The sequence below is a fragment of the Nicotiana tabacum genome, chromosome 24 (assembly GCF_000715075.1).
Source record: "Nicotiana tabacum cultivar K326 chromosome 24, ASM71507v2, whole genome shotgun sequence".
NCBI lineage: Eukaryota > Viridiplantae > Streptophyta > Magnoliopsida > Solanales > Solanaceae > Nicotiana > Nicotiana tabacum.
This window is the reverse complement of record NC_134103.1, coordinates 102,541,222-102,563,902: the sequence shown is the minus strand read 5'-3', so window position 1 is coordinate 102,563,902 and position 22,681 is coordinate 102,541,222. Positions and strand designations below refer to the sequence as shown.

Here is a 22,681-nt window from a genome sequence, read left to right as displayed (position 1 = left end):
CAAGTCCGATTGACATCAAAATGGGGGAACAAAGTTGTAATACTCAAAACGACCGGCCAAGTCGTTATATTTATATCAAGTAGGAACGGACCGAGACCAAACTACCCTCCCTGAGCATAAGTGAGAAAATTGGACGGAAAATTACACTAGCGTGGGGCACCCTGCGGCACACCATACGCCGCGCATGTGAGGTTTTTCAAAGAGCTATTTTTTTTACTCTGTAGAAATTTTGAACTAGCGTGGTGGATTAGTGCATTCTTTTGCGCTCCGAATTTTTCTTCAACTTTTTAATAGCCAGACTTGGTTCTCGAACCCTGAACATGATCTTGGTTTAATTCCTTGGGCTTCTACTCCGACTACAAAGCTCCAAATTGTCCATTTTCACTCCAATCTTGCTTCCTAAAGCAAAACACATCCTACACAGTATAACACGCGTAATAAGTACAAAATACTAGAAATTAAACTCAAATACAATCAAAGCATAGTAATTAGAGTGCGGAATACGGTTAAAACGTGAGTTCCTAGTTTACCATCAGTATAATTAGTGTATAATTTATATTAACGGCTAGAAAAAGTAAGCAGTAAACTCGCATATTATTTGTGTAAAGATTCCAAAAAAAATTGGGTCCTATAAGATACAGAAGTTGCAAATTTCAAAGGGAAAAGTACACAAATAATCATTCTTAGAGTTGCTATTTAAGGATTAATCAATACTTATTTTTGTCCTAAAAATCTTAATTTCAGGACAATTCAGTTTATTTGTATCCCAAAAATTAAACTGAAAAACTGAAATTCAAGATATATTGGTTAATTCCTAAATAGTAGCCCTTAGAGTGGCTACCTAGTATTATTTTTACGATTTCAAAATCCAACCTAGCAGGCCCAAATTCCACCTAACGGGTCGTGCTGAGTCCAAAATCAAAATACTGACAACCCTATATAAGAATCATTTCCGCCCTAAATTTCAAATTACGGCAGTCAGTCTCTTCTCCGGCCAAGGAGAAAGTTCAAAAACACGTCGCTTCTCCTCTCCATCTATTTTTCCGGCTAAGCCAAGTTTAAATTCGTAAGTTCATTTTCTTTTTCCTTTCTCTTACTACATCTATTTGCTGCTTCTTTACACTTCATATTCTGTATCAAAACCCTAAAACCCTAAACCCTTTTTCCAGTGTTTTTAATGTTAAAAATAGGAACTTTTGATTAGTTTGTAATGATTGTACCTATTCTTTATGCTTAAGGAAAGGTGCAAAAGTTTATTTTTATATTCTCTGTGATTGTCGCTAGTTTTTTTTCTCACACTGATATTTACGAATTAATATGCTTTCTTATTTGCCATCGTGTGAAAATGGATTCGTAGTTGTGGGTGTATTTTCTCTCCTTGAGTATTAGTAGTCCGGTTTATGGAAGAAAAAGTAAAATAGAATATATCCCAGAACATGGAATACTTTTGTTTGATAAGTAGTGTAAGAACCCTAAAATATAAGAAAAGGAGTGAATTTTGTGATTTTTAAATTATCCAACCGGCCTAGTCCAAGTCATGAGCTTCTCAACTCTAAGCATTATATATGAACTAATTGTAATATCTCTAACATTCAAAGGGTTGACTAATTTCTCTGACAATTAACTACTACTTTCAGTTTCAACTATTAGGGAGTGAATCATAGTAGCAGTGGTCTGTGAAAATAAAAAATCTGAAATGGTACCCTTAAATGGTTGGGGAAAATTGTTTTTGCACCCTTCTCCTTGTTCTCCCCTCCACATGAGCACCCCCGAAGGGAACTAAAGGTTACTTGTGATAGTCAGTTGGTTTATTTTCTACCCCCTCTTAAACTAGGGGTAGTTGACAATTCAGAATATTGAAACTAGTTCTTATGTAGCTTAGCTGCTGTGCCACATTAAATGTTATATTGAGTTTGAAACTGAAAGATTAATCTCAAAGGGTAAGTTGATAAACAGCATGCTACCTGATCAAAATCATAATCATGGCATTCACACTTTTACCTTTTTCATTTATTTATTGAAATGAGTTGTTCTGCCCCTTTTTCAGGAATGGCTTTCTTTACCAAAGCTGGGAACATTCTTCGGCAGGCTGTTAGCAAGCAGCACATCAATCATGAAATATCTGCATCCAAGCCTTCAATTTTTCAACTTATTAGATGCATGTCTTCTTCAAAACTTTTTGTGGGAGGTGCATGTAGTTTCTCTTATGCTAAGCTCAGTATTTGCAACATTTCTTCTAATTTCTGCTGACTTCCTCTAGTTTGAAAATGTAGGAATCTCATGGAACACGAATGACGACGCTCTCAAACAAGCTTTCAGCAAGTACGGAGACGTTGTTGAAGGTTTGTCTAATTTAGACCTCTGTTTGATTTTGACTATAGAAGTTAGGCATTGTGCTTGAAGTTAAAGCTGGACAGCTGCAGGCGTGCTTTCGCATGTTACATACTATTGCATTCTGGTGCATCCTTTTCATTATTATAGAGATGGTTATTTGCACATAATAGAGAATGCCAGGGTAGGATTTGAATAATTTTGAGTTAAAATATTTGGCAAAGTAGGGAGTACTCTTTTTGTGGATGCTCCTCAAAATGAATTTCCAGATGTTGTGTAAGGATGAAAAGCACTAATTTTGAGTCAAAGGAGGGCCTTAGTGATGAAGTGACCATTAGTATATTTCTGATTGGAATTATAAGTGTGTCACTTTGACTAATGGAAGAATTACTTCACCAATTTTTACTGTTTGAAGCTACTATGAACGCGTGTATATATCTATATGGGAAGGCATGCATATGTACACTAATTTCTTGGTGAATTACTGAAAAAGTTTTCAATTTGTTGCAGCAAGAGTAATTGTGGATCGCGAAACTGGAAGATCTAGGGGATTTGGCTTTGTTACTTTCAATAGTTCTGAGGATGCCAGCGCTGCTATCCAGGCTTTGGACCAACAGGTGTGTTGGATTTTCATCACTTTGCTGCTCCAGGGGAAAAAACCTGTTTTCTTGGTGTTTGGTATCACATGATGCGAATAACTTTAAAGGGATGTTCTTTCTTGGTATCTATCAGTGTTTATCCAGAAATCTTTGTGTGTTTAGATATGCATGATAGTTGTCTTCAGGGGGAGGGGAGAGAGTTCTGTGTGGACATGCCTGTATACATCCATGCATTTCTGTTTGCTGGTTATGACAATTAGTTTTAATGCATTTCTTTCAGGAGCTTGATGGTCGTAGGATTAGGGTAAATATAGCGAACGACAGGACAAGAGGATACGGAGGAGGAGGTGGTGGAGGATTTGGAGCTGGTGGTTATGGCGGTGGTGGTAATTATGGAGCTGGTGGTTATGGTGGTGGTGGTAATTATGGAGACTCTGGTTATGGTGGTGGTGGTAATTATGGCGCTACTGGTTATGGTGGTAGTGGCAATTATGGCAGCGGAGGTGGTGGTGATGCTAATGTTGCTGGTAGTTATGGAGCCAATAATTATGGAAGCGGAGAAAGCAGCTTTGGCTTTGGGACAAGTGGCGGGAACAACTTTCCAAGCGGTGACAGCTATGCCAGTGAAAACCAGAACATAGGTGCTGCTGCTGCAGGCAGTGGTGACACTTATGGTACTGGCGATGCTGCGAGCAACAGTTTCACTAGCAATGTTGGCAGCAGTGATCAATTTGGCAATGATGATACCAGTAACCAAGCTGAAACTGGTGATATTAATAGCCCAGTTGATGCAGGTGCAGATTACAGAGATGACAATGAATCCAGTGATTATGCCAACAGAAGAGCCTGAACGTTGCCTTGGAAGCCTTTTGCTGCCTAATGCTATTGATAAAAGAGAAGAAATCTATGGAAGATGAGCTCTCTTCCTTCTATTGCTTAGCAGTTTACCTCTTTCGTAGACCACCTTTTTCTCACCCTAGCTCTACTTCTCTCTCTTCCGTTTTGGTCTTGGACTTGAGATTTTTGTTCCATTTTGCTTTTATTTAAACTCAGTTTGGATGCTAAATTTGGCAGTATAAATCTAATTGACATCCCTCTTTCCCGTGGGGAAAAAGAGAGGAAGTCACAACAGTAAATGTAGACTAGTTATTTTTATCTTCATTCTGTGTCTTGTTGAACTATCGTTCTTCTTTAATCACTTGTATTATGATTGGGAGGTGTGCTCATTTTGTTGCAATGAGATTGAGAATAATTATAGGAAGTGCTCAATATACAAGGTAAGTTGATCCTTTCTCCAAAGGTCTCTCTAATAACCAATCAACTAATCCTGAAAATGCAAGGAATCGTCCAAACGCTTGTTTTAAAGGTAAAAAAAACTGAGTTTGCAAACCCTAATAAGGGCTTCAGAGAACCATCCCATGACTCTATATACTGTTTTGAACTTCAACTATACAAATATAGTTGATTATCTCTTAAACAATATATAATACTAGTTCAACTCTAATTTCATTAATTAGTAGTGGATGCAATAGTACTCCACATTAACTTACAAATTTAGATTTGCATGTACTAGCCAGATAATAGTGATATTTAGAAGGGAAAATTACACACTTTAGTCGCTCTAAAAAATAATAGCCGGCAAAGTGTATATTTTTTGTATATTAATGTCTATATACAAAAAAATATGCATATTTTATACATTAATCAGTGAATATTTTTTATATATTGACTAGCGGATGTAATTATGTTTGGTCATCGGGCAATTATGTAACTTGCCCAATTTAGAACAGAGTTCCTTCCAATCCAGAATATCAATTTCTGGTGTCAGCCAAAGACATCATTAATGTAGTCAAATGTTTACTTTTAACTAAGTAAGTTTGATGTATTTGTTGGGAATGTTAGTTAGAAAGCTTCTTCTTATTACGTTTGTTAGTCTGTTATTGTGTTTCTTCCTTAATCTTTTTATTAATTTATAGTGAACAGAGACTTTGTGAGAAGATTATCTATAATATTGTATAGATATCAATTTTGTACTTAGTGAATGGAGTGTGGCATTACGAGTAGACATTGCTGTTTTATTTATGCGCTTATAATTAATATAATCTCGATTCATATTAAATATAAAATAAAAATAAAAATCAATTTAGAAAAGCTGGGGGAAGCAAAATGGCTATTTGATTTCTTCGCATATAGATCTGGTTTTATATAAAGTTGTACAAGAACCTTAAGAAGTATATTTATTGCCGATAATTAAAACTTTAAATCTTTTAAGAAATATAAAAAATTTATAAAAAATTGAATAAAAATTTAAAATGTGCATTTTTTTTTTAAAGATAGGAGTAACATCTTAAGGAACCACTGCCAAGAGGTGTGGTGAGATTGATGAGATTCTCCACCTTTAATCAAAGGTCTCCCTGTAGGGAGCGCCTCCTTTTATGGTCATATGCGACACAAATCTAGATTAGTCGGGTCAATGAATTCTGAATACCAGTTAGTTATTAAAAAGAAGAGAAAAAACATCTTCAGGAACTTACAAATAAACAAAATTTTAAATCTATGGTCTTCACTCTTCATGATGGAAATTTGGTGGGTGCTTTGTTGACCCTTTCTTGGCCTCCAACTTGGACCAAGAAAATAAAATTCAGAGTGATACGAGTGATTTTATGGTGTGTCTCACACAACTGACGTTAGTTGTGTGATGCCTCTTTTTATCTCACATGGACTCATATCTTATATATTTGGATCCACAAAATTCTGGGATCACAAAGTTGTGAGACAAAAAATATGCCTCACACAACTAGCGTTAGTTGTGTAAGGCACAAAATCAAAATTTTCATAAATACTAGGTTGACAGATTGACGAGTTTAATTTGATGACAGTAGAAAACACGTTAAAGAAAAGGGAACATGAATTTGGAAAGAACCACAAAGTATATTAATATCGAAGTTGACTTGGAAAAAAGAAGAAAAAAAGCCAACACGATTCGGTCTTCCTAACCCACTAATCAAAGGAAAAGCCAAAACACTAACTAATATGCTTACAAATCATAAATAGTATAACGTAGTGCTTAGGGTACTATACTTTTTATATTTTATTTTATAACTGTGTTGTTCGAATTAGCTTATGCATGACTCAATTAATTTTATAAAATATTTATTAATCTCTCACCAATACATGTATTGAATAACTCTATCTATCAAAATTTGGACAAATAAAAAATAATATGCTTTTTTTTTTTTGGGCAAGCATCTTAAAAAGCTATGAAATCATTTCAAATTAAAGTTTGGACAGTATTCGATTGAAGTTTGAAAAACAAGTACTTAGTTAAAGTTGAAAATTATTGTTTAGAAATTACAATTATATTTGCATATGTATATCATATGAGAAAAAAAGGGTTAAAAATCTAAGAGCAAAATTCATTTTATCTAACTTGAAATACTCTTCAAACAAATTTTCTCTTTAATATTTTACTGGGATATTTACACAAATAGCTTGTCATATTCATTGTTTACTTTTCTAGCCATATACATAGATTGTAATTAATTATATATAATTATGCGCATATAATACATAAATTATACATATATTATACTTGTATTATAACTTTTAAGATAGTAAGATGTCTAATAGGAGAACGTGTACAAGTTACTACAACAAATTATTTGTGCAGTTTATGACATATTGCAACATTTATCTTCAAATAATTTTTTAAAATATACTCTAAATTAATTTTCCTTTTTTATATTTTAATAAAAAAGGTGGAACAGGCTGATGGCTATAATTCTTTGTCTCTTTAGAGATAATTGACATAAGCAAAGCTAATGATTGGTCCTTCTTGGTAGCACATTAGCAAACTTTGTTTTTACTATTACCAATTATAATCTTACTCATTTCTCGTACTTACATTCTAATGATCCTTTCCTCTTAAATCCATAATTTTATTTGATTAAATTAGAGCATATATTTTGTATAAATCATACTCTAGTTTGTTTAAATAAATGTCAGCTAGTTTAAATCAACTTTTTGATTAATATGAGATTTGAATAATATAATTAAACAAATGTAACATTTGCAATAATAGCAAATATGATAAAAAAAATAAATTATTTAACATTATGGAACATCTACATTTTTTTTATAAACTACTCTTTTTATCCTATTACTTTCCAACTTATGTAAACTTCATTTAAAAAATTTGAGAAATTCAATTTCTGAGTTATGTTTGAATCCTTATAATCTTCTTTAGACGGTCAAAGTAACATAGTTTTACTATTATTAGAATGAAAAGAGTTCAGACGGAATCAAATAAATATTGAAAATATATTTATAGTCGACTCGCTCCAAAATGAGTTTTGATTGTATTTATTTTTACTTGAAAGTACATTGTATTAATGGGATGAATGAATTCACACCAGATGATTAAGAAGAACTCTTCAAAACAACTACAAGCACTAGTATAAAGTAAAATATAGGAACATAAGTTAGAGTTTTTTATCCTTTCCAAAATGTATAATTTTAGCTGAAAATTGCACCTAATTTTTACGAGAATTCAAAAATATGCAAAACATATATGTGAAATGCGATCTATATGCATCTCGACGGTAGATGAAATTGACTTTAAAATATATTTTAAATTGCATTTTTGAAATACAACAGAAATGGTCCCAAAATAACAATTGCAAACAGAAAAGCATTTCTACCATAACTAATACATCGCATATAGGAAATGCGAGTTATAAATCGCATAGACACTTTGCGAAGTTATAAATCGCATTTGACAAAAAGTTTTATATGACTATTTTGCAATTTATAAACGCAAAGAAAGTTAAGTGGAGAGAAGAAAAGATTCCCTACCGCACCCAACTCACCCCCACCCCACCCACCCAGCTTTTCCCCCTTTCGCTGTCATTCCCAAAACCGATCCTTTACTCCGGTCTTCCTTTCCCTTTTTCTTATTCTTCTTCTTCATCTGGGTCTACTCCCTACAAATAATCTCACCTCAAAATCTAACCAAACCCCAAAAAAAATTCAGCTTCTGGGTTAGAAAGAACCATGGCAGCTGTTATTGAAACCCATAGTTTGGGATTTTTGGTAATTGTACTTGCTCTAGCTGTTAGTGTTAGGGGAAATTCAGAAGGGGATGCTTTGTACGCTCTCCGACGGAGCTTATCCGACCCGGATAGCGTGCTCCAGAGCTGGGATCCGAATCTTGTAAACCCTTGTACTTGGTTTCATGTTACTTGCAACGGCGATAACCACGTCACTCGTGTGTATGTCTCAAAATTTCCTCTCTTTTTTTATTTTTTTATTTTTTTAATTACTGCTTTTGGGTGTGCTATTATTTAATTAGTCGATTTGTATGTTTGTGTTTGCCGAGGGACTGATCTAAGAGTCACTGAGTTCAGCGAGGATGCAGCCTAATATATACTTTACAGTACATTTTTTTTTTGTGTGTATGTGTATTAGAACACACAATGTTTTTGAGAAAGACACAAATTTTGATTTTTTGGCATATATGTACATATAGTCTAATTTTTGTTTAATTTGCTCATAGAGGCTGGATTTTGTAGTTATTATTTTACTCTGGTTAGAGATTTGTATGACAGTTTAGTTTAGTGATAAGCCTGAGATTTAGAATACGATAATCTTTTATTTTTTTATTAGACAAATTATTGAGTATTCGAGTGAAATAGGTCCAATTGGAGTGGAATATATATAGAGGGTTCATAAGCCATCTCAATTAGTTTTGAGATTGACGTGGTTGTTGTTGTTGGTTAGTTGCTAAATTTGAATTTGATTTATTTGTTAAAAGTTTTAGCGTTCACTTGACTTGCTAGCTAACAAGTCTTTGTTTTGAAATTAGTAGCAAAGTGATTCCTTTTTCTAAAAGGTGAATAGGGTGTCGGCATTTACTTTAGTTTCACTTACTCGAGGTTCTTATCTTGACATGTCTATGATCTATATGTGAAGGATGGAGACGTGCGATTTTTTAATGATCTTTGTCTTTCTTGTGTTTCTGATTTCTCGTGGATGTACACCTTTTGTAAAGTTCAAGTGATTTGTTTGTTTTGAAGTGTGTAAAATCCTTCTTCTTTATTTTGTAATCCATGTTTCTTCTGGATGCGTTTGTTATTAATACACCACTTACTTTTACTTCATAAAAAAACAGTGTGTAAAATCCTTGTACTTTAAAGGTAGTTGATTGGTGGCAGTGGTTCAATAAGGGTGCCTTACTGAAGTTTTGAGAAATCTCGGTGCAAGCATGGCCATTTTCTGACATTTTTTTTGTTGTCAAATGATCATTTTATTGGCAAAAATTTGGATGTTTATGATATATTATACTTATAAAAAAATGTTTATGATAGATTGTATGTCTTAGAGTTGCATTTCCGGCTTATTAGGTGACTATGGAACACCTAGATGTTACTGGTTGGATTTGTATGTTGATTGGACTCCTTATCGATAACCGAAGATTTCTAAATACGAATAAGACAGAAACCTAGTTTTTTGAGATGCAAGAGGAGAACTTTCTTGTATCTTCTTAAACATGATGGCTTGGTCGAGAGAGAAAATAAGTTTCAGACTCATACATTGGAAAACTTGAGATGCTCAGCCTGACATTCCTTGTGTACAAAGATTCTTGTCAATTTGCAAACCTGAAGTAGTTATATTTATACCGAGTAACAGTAGCGTCAAAGAAAAAAGTCCTTTCTAATTAGGAATGACTCGTGTGCAATCAACTGGTCCTTCCTTAAGGTTAAAATTACACGTCTCCTAGTTATTCTCCGCAGGTTAATGGGAGAAACTTCCTTTTATTCCTCACACCCTTTTTCTCTTAAATGTTTGCCTGAAAAAGAGTGGAGAAATTCAGAAGAGGAGCACTGCTTTGGTTTGCTTTATTTTTGCCCCGTACTCATTACAAGTCTGAAGTATCTCAGGGTGGTAACGTTTCTGCAGGGACCTTGGCAACTCAAAGTTATCTGGTCATTTGGTACCTGAACTTGGAAAGCTGGAACATCTACAGTATTTGTGAGTAACTATTTTAAATCTTGAATTGACTTGCCATTTCTAGTCAATGATTCTATTGGTTTTCAAGGAATTATATATATGATGTAATTGTTTTACTGCTTCAGGGAGCTTTACAAAAATAATATTCAGGGAACCATCCCTAAAGAGCTTGGCAACTTGAAGAGCCTTATAAGTCTGGATCTGTACAACAACAATATTTCAGGGACAATCCCTCCTTCACTGGGAAAGTTGAAAAATCTTGTTTTCCTGTAAGTTCTCCTTTGCGATGTTTCCTTATTCTGTTCCAGTCATATGTACTTTTACGTATGAGTGGAAAAAAGAAGGCTACTACCAGTTACTTGGGCTACTCGCAGAGTTCCGTTTTCTTTTATGACCAATATTCAGTTTCTGTTTGACCTTAAATGAGCTTGTAAAGTCTTGAGTGAAAGCTCCCCCTTGTTGCATATAACCAAGCACTTGTGCTTGTAGTGAATCTGTTGTTGGACAATCCTTTTCTGTTGACTGAAAAGCTTCTTATCTAACTTATCAGGCGCCTGAATGATAACCAGCTAACTGGACCAATCCCAAGAGAACTTTCTAGTGTTTCTAGCCTGAAAGTTGTGTAAGTGCATATTTCTTTGCTTGTGTTATTATCGTTATTCTTATGCGAAATAGTTTTTAAACTATTTGCACTTCTTCCAGGGATGTCTCAAATAACAATTTGTGTGGAACAATTCCTACTTCTGGTCCATTTGAGCATATTCCACTGAACAAGTAAGATTTCTTTGTATATTGTACGAGTATTGTTACAATATTGAACTGTAGGAACAGATATGGTGCAATGGTGCAAATAGTAATCATGTCTCTGTATACTTTGTGCCATCAAGTATACCTTTAGAAAAGACTATTTTCTTGATTTCTCTTCATCTTAAGTTAAATTTGGGCTTCAGGTTTGGGACTTATTGAAGGATTAGGTAAATGACTTTGGAAAGGGTAACTTCAGATCCTTTGGGGGGTAGGAGCGCTACCCGGCTCGAATCCGGATATAGTCGGGCTCCAATGCGGGTACCGGACACCGGGTGGGAAACCAAAAAAAAAAAGATCCTTTTTTTCCAATAAGAAAACTTACTTTGGGAAGGATTTGGATATGCGACCTTCTATCCTAGAACAGTTCATTGATTTCTCGAAAGGCCTTAAAATAACACCTAATTATAGAATGTAATGCTACAGCTCTTTGCTGGCATACATCAATAATTAATCATCATTACTTATCAAAAAAAAAATTGAAGAGCGTGATATATTAACCAAAAAGAGTTCCAAGAGTTCCAGTTGTTTCAATTAGCATTATGGTTTGTATCAATTCAAGTTATACACAAGATATCTTTGACTCCATTTACTTCAAGCCCAAAGGAAGCCCAATTGTACTTTTATTTTGTTTTTTAGTCATGCATATTAGAGCTGCAACTCAAATCAATTGAATGGTTCTTTTTTGCTTTTTGTTTATTCCCTTAGTTCTTTAATTGTCTGATTTTCTCTGTAAACCACTGGTTCAAGGCCTAGTTGGATTATGGCTGTTCTCACTAATCTTTACATGATTCAGAATTTTAAAATTTGAAATGTAAGGACTACTGTATTGTCCTTTTGGATGCATAGATGATAAAACTGGATTTAGTTGCCTTGTTCTGTTACAATTCTGCAAGATTTGATGGATTTCCATTCACTACAACAAATTTTGAGTAATTGCATTTTTCACTATGGCTGTGCACTATTTTCATGCAGTTTCCGAGGGTGTTAGGTTTGAGATCTTCTTGTGTGAGTTATGGACAACTTTTGCGATGCCCAGAGAACTTGTCCACTCATCACATAACCTCCTAAATCTATATCCAAAAAATGCAATTAATAACGTAATAGTTTTTCGTTGACCTTATAAACTATAGAAACTATAATTTTTTTTTTTAGGTAAAATCTTATTAATAAGCAGTACCGAGCTATAGAAATTAGAATTCCAAATCCTTTCAACACTTCTTTTTGAATAACAAATGCAGCATTTTGCAATCTACATCTGCTCATTGACTAATAGAATATTGCTTATTGGAGTACCACCCTAGTTGTAGCTACCAGTCCTTTACATATGAACTGTTTTTGGTGGACTGAGAGCTCTTACTTAGTAGATGCCTGCAGATTAAATGCAAAATGAATTACGGTTATCTGTATCTGAAACCTAGGACACTGAGTCTTTGTCATTTAACCCCTAGGCATGTTGTTAGCTGTCGTTTGACCAATAAAGTCTTTGTCATGGTATAACAATATAATGCTGCAGATGGAATAATCTTTTCAGTATGTGTTTCAGAAAGCAATTGTCCTTCCAATTTAGTAAAAGAGACTACTTGTTTACTGGTTGTACCCATTTGTCGTATGTGGGGTGTTACCCGTGTAGCTTTTGCGTTATAGTTTATACCATGCTATTCTTCTTGATGTCTTAATTTAGGGGTCATCTCCTACTGCTTCCTCTATAAGATAGTTTACTAGTTGATCGTCTCTGATGAGTTTCCTGAACTCGTAATTTGCAGCTTTGAGCACAATCCTCGACTTGAAGGTCCGGAGTTGTTGGGACTCGCTAGCTATGACACCAATTGCTCTTAGGAAAGTTGATGAATAGGCTCAGAAGAACAGCCACTTTTTGTGGAAGTTCACATAAATCCCTTGCCTGAATGTTGGTTATTATTGTACTTACTATGCGTCCAAGTTGTAATTCTAAGGAAAGATATGATGTATGTAGGATATTAGTAAGTTAATGAATGTGTGTAAAACGGTCAATATACTGCTACCAAGTGCTAATGTTTTTTATATTTCAGCGTTTAGTGAAATGGTTCAGTGGGTTTAGAAAGATCTCTTCCTTACTTTACACTTCTAGGAGTTGTTTGGTTTCCGAAATCATGCATGGATCATTATATATAGGTTAAAGGTTATATACAAAGATTAAATAATCACAAGATTATTTAGTGCGTTAATTTTTTTGTCGGATGTTTAGTTCATCGTATTCAGATTCGATATACGTGTTTAATGTAGAATTTCAGAAGCACTTGTTTTCAAAGTAAATGGAAAATAGACAGATGAAACAGGGTATATTGGTCTTACCCTGTAAAGTTAATTCTCTTTTACGTTACCTGAGGTTGGATTCAGTGTAAAATGATATAGGAATCGCTCCATGAAAATACTCTACCAAAAGTAATAATTACATCATGCCAAAAGTAGTTTTATAGTAACATTATATTTCTAACCCAATAACCAAATGACCCCTTAATGCATTTTAACCTGTCAATAACTTTTCAAAATTTTGAGAGAACGCAATTTTCCCATATGGATTTCCCAGCTAACCTAGTAGACTTTTAGTTAAAATTCAAGAGAAATAAGAGAAAAAGAAACTCAGGGAATACAGGTTTGCTATGTTGGAATACTTATTAGATAATTGCTTACTAATACTTAGTGGAGTGCTACTTTTCTACAGATAATTGCTTACTAACCTTAGTCCTTCCATATATTCAATTTGCAAATCCGTCAATTGAAATCTCTGTTATTGTTCCATTTTATCCTATCCTGTATATTTTAAACGCATAACAAACAAGAAAGCTTAAAAGAACTAGAGAGAGAAAAACAGCAAAAAGAAGCAACAAACAAAGGAAATGAATCTTGCCATTACTTTCACCAAAACAGACAAACAGAAACTGTTTCATTACAGAATCCATATACAAGTTATCAAAACCTTTTCTCCCAACAATCTCCAAAACTGCTGAAAAGATGAAAAAAGAAAAGAAGAAAAGAATGCTTCAAGAAATCAAACCAAAACTCATTCTTGAAGGAGTCCATCATTTTCACAAGGCACTCCAAACCATGCAATAAGCCAAAATACTAAAACAATAAACACAAAGTAAACCAACTTGAACTCCTCGCGATCAATTTCATTGACACAATAAAGTAAACGAAAGCTCCAAAAACAAAATCCAAAGGTTCCCCTACCTTCTTCCACCAATTCTTTCTATCATCTTCATTCTCTTTCAGAGTCGCTTGAACTTGAATCAGAGCTTGAGCTTGAGCTTGAACTTGAACTTGAGCCTGACTTTTGGTGTTTGTCTTTCTTGCCTTTAACATCAGCTGTAGTAGGCATATCAACAACATGACCTGGTTTTTCAGCCGTTAATTCCTTAGCTTCTTTTACTACAACTTCATGATCTCCTTTTCCAGTTTCACCTTCACCAAATTCGGATACATCAGATCCTCTAGCACTTGATTCCGTATCATTGGATAAGCCTGCTTCACTTGGCTTAGCTTCTACTAACTCACCTTCGGAAGTGGAGTTCAGGGGTTTCTCCAGATTTCCTTCCAATACTTGTTTCAAAGCCAAGTCTGTGTCGATGTTTTGTGAATCTGAAGGAGCTCCTATGTCTCTGGATTTCTCCGTATGCTCATCACTATCACTCTCTGAAAGATTTTCATGATCCAAATCAAAATATTCAGTTTGTCTTGTTTCAAGAATTGGTAATTGCATTGCGCGTGTCACACTTGACACTTCGAGCACTGCTGCGTTGTCAGAATTCCCAGATATGTCAGTTGCTAGCTCAGCATTAGGTTGCTCAAGAACATTTGATTTTTCAATTTCTTTCTCAGATATTCGCCTAAATACTGTGTCGATATCTTCAACTGTTTCTGCTTCGAGCACTGGCATTCCAGAATCTTCCAGAGCTGAACTTGACACTTCAACCGCTGCTGCATTGTTTCCAGATTCTTCAGTTAGTAGCTCAGCATTAGGCAGCTCAAGCACATTCGAGTTCTCTGTCTCTGTTTCATTCTCAGAAATTTGCCTAAATGCTAGCTCAATATCTTCAATTGTTTGTGCTTCCAGTACTGGCATTCCAGTATCTTTCGGTACTGAACTCGACACTTCAACCGCTGCCAGATTGTTTCCAGATTCTTCAGTTGCTAGCTCAGCATTAGGTAGCTCTAGCACATCTGAGTGATCTATTTCTTTCTCACAAGTGCTTCTAAAGGCTAACTCAATATCTTTAATTGTTTGTGCTTCCAGCACTTGCATTCCAGCTTCAACTGCTGCCGCACTGTCAGAACTCCCAGATTCTTCAGTTACTAGTTTAGCATTAGGAAGCTCAAACACATTCGATTTCTCTATTTCTTTCTCCCAAATATTTCTAAATGCTAACTCAATATCTTCAACTGTTTGTGCTTCCAGCACTGGCATTCCTGAATCTTCCTGTACTGAACTTGACATTTCAACCACTGCCGCATTGTTTCCAGATTCTTCAGTTACTAGCTCAGCATTAGCTAGCTCAAGCACATTTGAGTTCTCTGTTTCTCTCTCAGAAGTACTTCTAAATGCTGACTCAATATCTTCAATTGTTTGTGCTTCCACCACTGGCATTCCAAAATCTTTCTGTACTGAACTTGACACTTTAAACACTGCTGCATTGTCAGAACTCCCAGATTCTTCAGTTACTAGTTTAGCTTTAGGTAGCTCAAGCGCATCCGAGTGCTCTATTTCTTTCTCCCAAATATTTCTAAATGCAAACTCAATATCTTCAACTGTTTGTGCTTCCAGAACTGGCATTCCAGAATCTTCCTGTACTGAACTTGACACTTCAACTGCTGCCGCATTGTTTGAACTCCCAAATAGTTCAGTTACTAGCTCAGCATTAGGTAGCTCAAGCACATCCGAGTGCTCTATTTTTTTCTCCCAAATATTTCTAAATGCTAACTCAATATCTTCAACTGTTTGTGCTTCCAGAACTGGCATTCCAGAATCTTCCTGTACTGAACTTGACACTTCAACCGCTGTCACATTGTTTAAACTCCCAGATTGTTCAGTTACTAGCTCAGCATTAGGTAGCTCAAGCACATTCGGGTGCTCTATTTCTTTCTCAGAGGTACTTCCAAATGCTAACTCAATATTTTCAACTGTTTGTGCTTCCAGAACTGGCATTCCAGAATCTTCTTGTACTGAACTTGACATTTCAACCACTGCGTCATTGTTTGAACTCCCAGATTGTTCAGTTACTAGCTCAGAATTAGGTAGCTCAAGCACATCCGAGTGCTCTATTTCTTTCTCAGAAGTACTTCTAAATGCTAACTCAATATCTTCAATTGTTTGTGCTTCCAGCACTGGCATTCCAGAATCTTCAGCGTTAGATTGCTCAAGAATATTAGATTTCTCTATTTCTTTCTCATAAACTTGCCAAAATGCTGACTCAATATCTTGAATTGTTTGTGCTTCCAGTACTGGCATACCAGAATCAGTTTCCTCTTCAGTCACTCCAGTTTGAGTAGATTGTAAGTTTTCTACCTCAAAGACAGAGTTGTGAGCTTCAACTATAGGCATTTCTGGAACTATCTCATGAGCATCCAAATTGTGCTTTACACTGGGATATGAAGGTCCAGTGTCACTATCCTCTGAGAATCCTCCTTCAATTGATCTAGGATCAACAACATCAATATGATCGATACTTCTCAATCCATAGTTTTGAATATCTGAAGCACACTCCTTTTCTTCACGCTCATCAATCTCTTCAAATGTGGATGCATTGAAGTTCTCAGGGTGCAACGGAACCTTTCTTTCATGAACTTCAGCACATGCCTCTTCGGAAACTTCTGTAGTTCCAGAATCAACAGCATGGAATGAAGACAAATCCTCTGCACTAGAGTTGATTTGTCTCTCAAACTCATTCTGGCTTGACCCCTTGATGCTAAAGTCACCAACTGTATCTAATTCAGAGAGAAATACCTCATCAATGTCGCTGATACCATCGGTCTCTTCAACTATATATTGCTCATCATGATGAAAATCAGCTGCTTCTAGTGGCAATACATAGTTTTCCAAGACCTTGATCTGGTTATCATTTTCCACCTCATCGAGGATGTTGTTCCTTAAACCTGATAGACCAGCACCTCCTGGGGCTTCATCAACCACATGCAGATTGGAGAAAGAGTCAGGAGTACGTGGGGAGTTGATAATGGGGATTCCGTCATCAAGGTCATGGATTTCTGGCATATTCAAGTTCTCCGTGGTGCTTGCTTCCTCAATTGACTCAACCAGGATAACTGGTGGCTCCTGCTTATCAGAAAAAGATAGCAGCTTAGATTACCAGGATTTGTTCCTACTAGAAACATTTAAAGGAAAACAAAAGAGCGAAATAGAAGGAAATGAATTAACTTGCTAATAACATAAGTGGGGTAGTAATCTGATGATGCATGACTTCAGAAATAAGAGAAACAATAGTTAATCCTATCACTAAACTCTAAATGTTCTTTATCTTACTCCCTCAACCCACCTCCCCACCCCCACCCACAATGAATAAGAGGGTGAACGTAGTCATATAAGGCCAAATAGATCATGAATCAAGATGAGCACATAATCAAAACAAGGCATAAAGTATCTCAATTCTAACCCGGGCATGATATAAACTTGGTACGCGCATATACGATCGCCGCCTCGATTAAAGCCATAGAAACAACCCCAAACAATAAAGCTTCGATCTTTATACAAATGGTCCCACATCTTGGAACCCGACCAAACTCACAAATCCCGGTTACCCATTCTACTATGAGTCAAAATATAGAAGTTGCATCACTTGCAATGAAACAGGAAAAGCATAACCCCAGAAACGTCACCAGTTGATCTTCAAATCTTATTGGCATGATGCACTCACCAGTCAATCTCCCAATCATTTTGGCATGATGTAGTAGTACATGCAAGAAACCAGCAGTAATTCACTCGTCCAGATAATGCAGGACATCCATAGTAAGTGTAATACCGTCAAATTACAAATAACCAGCAATAATTCGCTCGTCCAGATTGTGAATGATAGTTTTCTCAAATACGCGAGTTATTCTTAGCCAATTAGTGCTTCTATCACTGACTTCTGCCAGATCCATAATTTGAACATTTATCTTCAATTTAATCTAGATTGAAAATTGCATGAGTTTGAAAATCTGTGCATTGAGGTTTTTCCCTTTACCTGGTTTTGCATTCTTCTCTACACTTTAAAGGTTGGGATTCATGCATAAGGCCCCGAGACTTCTAAATTGGCCAGGTTACATAGATCGACCTTGGTTTGATGCGTTATGCCTAACAACTTTATAGGCTTATAGTTTATTCTCCAACAGGCAACATATATATCATGAAAGATATGTTAACGTGGAAACCAGACTACTATTCTTCCTACTATAGAAGTCTTAAGTTGCGGTTGTCTATTGCTATCAGTTCAGGTAAAGTAAATTATAAGTCTCTATGTTGTTATTTTGTAAATCAAGTAGATAGTTCCTTTTTCCTTAGCATCAGTCACACCGTTTAATATAATAAGTAAACCAGGCAAATTTCAACTTTCTAAGATCAACTCTAGTAAAAATGTGCTAGGACATATGAAATGAGAATTAATGAAGAAACAAATGTTGCAGAAAAGGAAATGCATAAAAGAAAGAAATTTGGAAAAGAACTTGTTTACCATTACGTTGTGATCCTCTGAGGATTGTTCATCCATGGATTTGTCTGAGCATGCGACGTCTTCTTCACACAGAGAGAAGGCCTTTTCTACAGAAGCAAATTGATGTTCAGAAGAGATCAGCTTTTCATCAAATTCACTGTGAGCATCAGTAACCAAATTTACAACAAAGTTTGATGAGGGAAGATCATGTAGTTCTGAGATTATAGCTTCTTCCTTCTGAGCTGCATCGTCCACAGAATCCCTCTCCAAAGAAGGCATATCTGGTTGAACGAGTGGAACCTCTTCTGCGATTAGAGAATGCTGTTCATCATCCAACTGATGGATGTTTTCATGTTCTGAGGACTTTGAAAGGAATTCCACTGTCTGGTCTACAGCAAACTGAGACACAATATGTGTATCCGCATTAAATCCTGAAGAAGAAATTTGATGCTGTGCATGCTCAATAGTTCCTTCCTCATTCCCAATATCTTCATTTGCCGATAATTTTGAGTCAGTAGATGCCTGACCAACAACAAACTCAGTCACTGGAGGAGCACTTGCACTGCCAAAGAATTCATGTTGAGAGATCTCCACCTTTGCAACATCAAGCTCACGTTTGCATACCTCGTCCCTCGACAAAAATTCTTGGTCAGCTACTGGTGCCGAAATCTCTTCATTAGTAGAAATGGACCTTTGAATGTCCTGACTACTTTCCTCAGATTCCCTCTCTAAGAAAGAAACGCTTCTTTTAACCAATATAGCGGAAAACCCTGTTTCAGATTCCTCAAGCTGATCTGAACTTAAGGAGGCTGAAAAAATGTTTTCCATACTAGCAGAAGGACTGGTATCATAAATAGGTTCCCGGTGTGAAGTCTGCTCTGCTGAAGTGCTCGTGATGTGGAAATCTGATCCATTAAATGAAGCTTGCCTGGAGATCCCATTTTGTTCAACATCACCCATTGTCTCCTCTAAGCTTGACACCGTCTCTTCTTCTTCTTCTTCTTCTTCTTCTTCTTTATATGCAAAGACCCTTTCACTTACTTCTAACGATGAGGAGCTAGATTGATTGCTGTATATCTGATCAGAAGTTTCTGACTTCGATTGAATTTCGGTTGGATTAAGTTCCAAAGCATTGGAAACTCTTCCTTCCTGGAGCAAAGTTTCTTCTACTTCATGATGAATTTCCACAGCTCCCAGCTGCTCCAATGACTCGACTTCTTCAGAGGATTCACTTCCATTCCTGACATGCTCAGAAGTATGCTCCATTTTAGATATCAGCTCTGGTTCCTCGGAGATATGTTCATCTATGAGGTCTTTGTGTTCCAGTTCTTCTTCATCGAGGCTTTTGTGTCTTACATCGACCTCTTCAATGAGGTCTTCAACTGAACCTAGTGAGTCTGTTTCAGGAACAGAACTTACCTTGGAATCACTAAGTTCGCTAGATTGTCGTTGAAATGGTGAGTAGCTTGTTCCTTCCGAAGCCATCCTTTCGGGGACAAAATAAGGTCTGAAATGGCTATCTTGCCTGTTCACCCCAAATAGTGAGGGTCTTGCACTAAAAGTTTCGTTCCTCCGTAAGACTGGCTCCTTTGGTCGAAATGCCATAAACTCTTCTTCGAAACTGTCTTCCATAAGATCAGGTTTCTCTTCACTTGAGTCGTAGGGAAGATCAAATGGGTTCCGCCTTGGTACTAAAATGGATGGAGCAGACCCGGGAATTGGAGGCAGACCAAGTTCGTAGTTATCCTTAGGAACATCAAAAGGATTGTTTCTTGCTGTTGAAATGGGCGGGATGTTGAACGGAAGATCAGCGGTATCCAAGTCAATCAAATTCTTTTCGGTCATCATCAGCCTCATTTTCTTCAGTGATCTTCTCCTCGCCATAAGACTCTCCAACCGTTGATTCCTTTCCACCTCCGAGCTTCCCAAGTCAATTAGATTCTTCTGATCCTCCTCTGTCCATGTAATGGCTGACTTACTTTTATCTTCCTTGTCTCGTGTTCCTTCTTCATTCTCGTCATGTGCAACTTCTACCTCTTCTTGGTTTTCACAACCATCATCAGATTCATTATCGCTTGCACTGAACTTACCCGAACTGTCAGAAGCAGCATCAAAACCATCATCATGCGACAAACTAACATGTTGAGGAGTGTCTTCATCTAAAAGCGGATGGAGCTCATCAAACATTGGGATAATGTCAGCCATTGACGCATCTGGAGAAGAGCTCTCCGCTCGATCAGACTCCGAATCAAAAGACTCGTCATCCTCGTCATCCTCCTCCTCCTGTTCTTCCTCTTTGTCGGACTCCTCCTTTTTCCAAGGGGAACCAGGAAGAGAATTAAGATTCACCCTTTTAGAATCAAAGGAGTCTGATCTATCAAAATCAAATTCAATGCTCTCATTATCAACCGTTGGAATGGGAGAGTATTGACTCTCGATAAGTTCCCCATCATCATGTTTCTCTTCATCGTTTTGCTCATAAAATTCCCTCTCTGATTCCTCAAAACCCTCATCAACTGTCGGAATGGGAGAGTATTGACTCTCCATAAGTTCCCCATCATCATGTTTCTCTTCATCGTTTTGCTCATAAAATTCCCTCTCTGATTCCTCAAAACCCTCATCAACTGTCGGAATGGGAGAGTATTGACTCTCCATAAGTTCCTCATCATCATGTTTCTCTTCATTCTTTTCATCGTTCTGCTCATAAAATTCCCTCTCTGCTTCCTCAAAACCCCCATCAGCCATTGGGATTGGAGAGTATAGATCCTCTCCATCGTTATGTTTCTCTTCTTTCTTTTCACTGTTCTGCTCATAAAACTCCCTTGCTGCTTCATTAAAAACCCCATTCCCAAATTGAAATTCTCGAGACCTTTCCTCGAGTAAAGGGGAAAGATCGCTGACCTTATCAATGGATTGCTCTACGGCGTCCCTCTCGTTATCAGTATATCTCTCCACATAGTAGCTATCTTCACTCTCAATATGAGTAGTATCACATAATAGTCCAGTTTTCAAAGGCTCTACTATATCATGAGTTGTTTTTTCTTTCCTTTCAATTTCAGGTATATTTGGCTGACCAAAACTTAGTAAAGTTCCAAGCAAAACAGCAGTACAAACAAGAACTGGGGATGTAGCTACTAATATGGAAAACAGAAATGGGAAAGATCTGTACAAAAATGCTATGAAACACAGCATACTCACAAGGAAAGGATGATTCAACACTGTTTTATAACATCCTTTAATTGAAAACATCACTACTCTCCTCATCTGAACTCCAATCTCTAACAACTCAACACCCATCTTTTTTGGTAAACAATACTTAATATTCTCAAAAATCTTAATACAAATATCAATTACAGGAAACAACTCAATCCCCTTATATCAACTGGCAATAGCAGAAACTTCAAAACTGCATCAAAAATGAAAATCCACATAAAATAAATCAATTGAAGAACATATAAAAACCCCATAAAGCTTTTCTTGAACTGAAATAACAGAAAAAAAAATTCCAAGATAAGTGACATACCAGTTTTTGAGTACAGATCAAAACCAATTCTCCACAAAAGCCCAACAACCAGTCCAAGAATTTAACTTTCTTCTTTTTTTCACCTCAGCTAAAAAAAGCTACTTATATTTTCTGAATTAAAGGGTCCTTGTTAGTGTTCAAATGTGTAAAAGCTAAAACAAAATAAAAAAAGAAAGGTATGAAAAGAAGAAAAAAGAGAAAGTGAAAAAGAAAAAGTTTGCACCTTTCTCTTTCAATCCTCTTTTCTTTCTCTTACTTTCGGTTCTGTTTCTAAAGATCCCACTAATGGGACCTTCAGCTATGTATAACTTGTCTAAAATTCAGATAAAAATTGAATCTTTTTTAATAGCATAGACTTTGAATAAAAATATCAAGAACTCATAAAACCAACTTCAGTTAATTTGAAATCAAAAGGTGTAGTAGGAGTCATGATGTCCATTTTATGGTAATTAGAAGTATCAAGAATTCATGTAACCAACTTTAATTAATTTTAAAATAAGGTGTAGTTGATTAAAATAAGTAGTTTTCATGATGTAACCAACTTCAATTAATTTTGGTCCGTTTGATTAGTCTTCCATTTAGAGATTGAAAGGGACAGACATGCCACTGAAGAATAATACATGAGACAGCTAAGTGGGGTGGATGTACAGTGCAAAATGGAATGATGGAGAAGTTGTCTTTGCAGTATTTTGCATTAGTTTAATGTAACTTTGATGTGGGGAGGAATAGGGGTG

General features: G+C 36.1%; 3 protein-coding genes across 4 annotated transcripts; 2 read left to right on the top strand and 1 right to left on the bottom strand.

Annotated features, from left to right (window-relative positions):
* The first annotated feature begins 920 nt into the window (after nucleotides 1–920).
* LOC107797091 (uncharacterized) lies at nucleotides 921–4,108 on the top strand. The gene is made up of 5 exons (XM_016619955.2): nucleotides 921–1,066; nucleotides 2,048–2,188; nucleotides 2,274–2,342; nucleotides 2,842–2,948; nucleotides 3,211–4,108. Exons 2-5 carry the CDS (start codon nucleotides 2,050–2,052, stop codon nucleotides 3,778–3,780), a joined length of 885 nt encoding a protein of 294 aa, XP_016475441.1. The 5' UTR covers nucleotides 921–1,066; nucleotides 2,048–2,049; the 3' UTR covers nucleotides 3,781–4,108.
* Nucleotides 4,109–7,739: 3,631 nt separating this feature from the next.
* On the top strand, nucleotides 7,740–12,825 carry LOC107773027 (leucine-rich repeat protein 1-like). Its single transcript, XM_075248060.1, has 6 exons — nucleotides 7,740–8,200; nucleotides 9,888–9,959; nucleotides 10,064–10,207; nucleotides 10,489–10,560; nucleotides 10,641–10,712; nucleotides 12,509–12,825. Exons 1-6 carry the CDS (start codon nucleotides 7,983–7,985, stop codon nucleotides 12,579–12,581), a joined length of 651 nt encoding a protein of 216 aa, XP_075104161.1. The 5' UTR covers nucleotides 7,740–7,982; the 3' UTR covers nucleotides 12,582–12,825.
* A 779-nt stretch (nucleotides 12,826–13,604) lies between these two features.
* On the bottom strand, nucleotides 13,605–22,365 carry LOC107795667 (uncharacterized). 2 transcript variants are annotated; one of them, XM_016618340.2, is made up of 4 exons: nucleotides 22,171–22,365; nucleotides 21,948–22,058; nucleotides 18,446–21,830; nucleotides 13,605–17,052 (listed from the first exon to the last, which is right to left on the bottom strand). In XM_016618340.2, the coding sequence occupies exons 3-4, from the start codon at nucleotides 21,719–21,721 to the stop codon at nucleotides 13,984–13,986; spliced, it is 6,345 nt and encodes a 2,114-aa protein (XP_016473826.2). In that variant the 5' UTR covers nucleotides 21,722–21,830; nucleotides 21,948–22,058; nucleotides 22,171–22,365; the 3' UTR covers nucleotides 13,605–13,983. The 2 variants fall into 2 exon arrangements, with proteins under 2 accessions (XP_016473826.2, XP_075104160.1); XM_075248059.1 differs by having other exon boundaries at nucleotides 21,948–22,365.
* Between the last annotated feature and the right edge of the window lie 316 nt (nucleotides 22,366–22,681).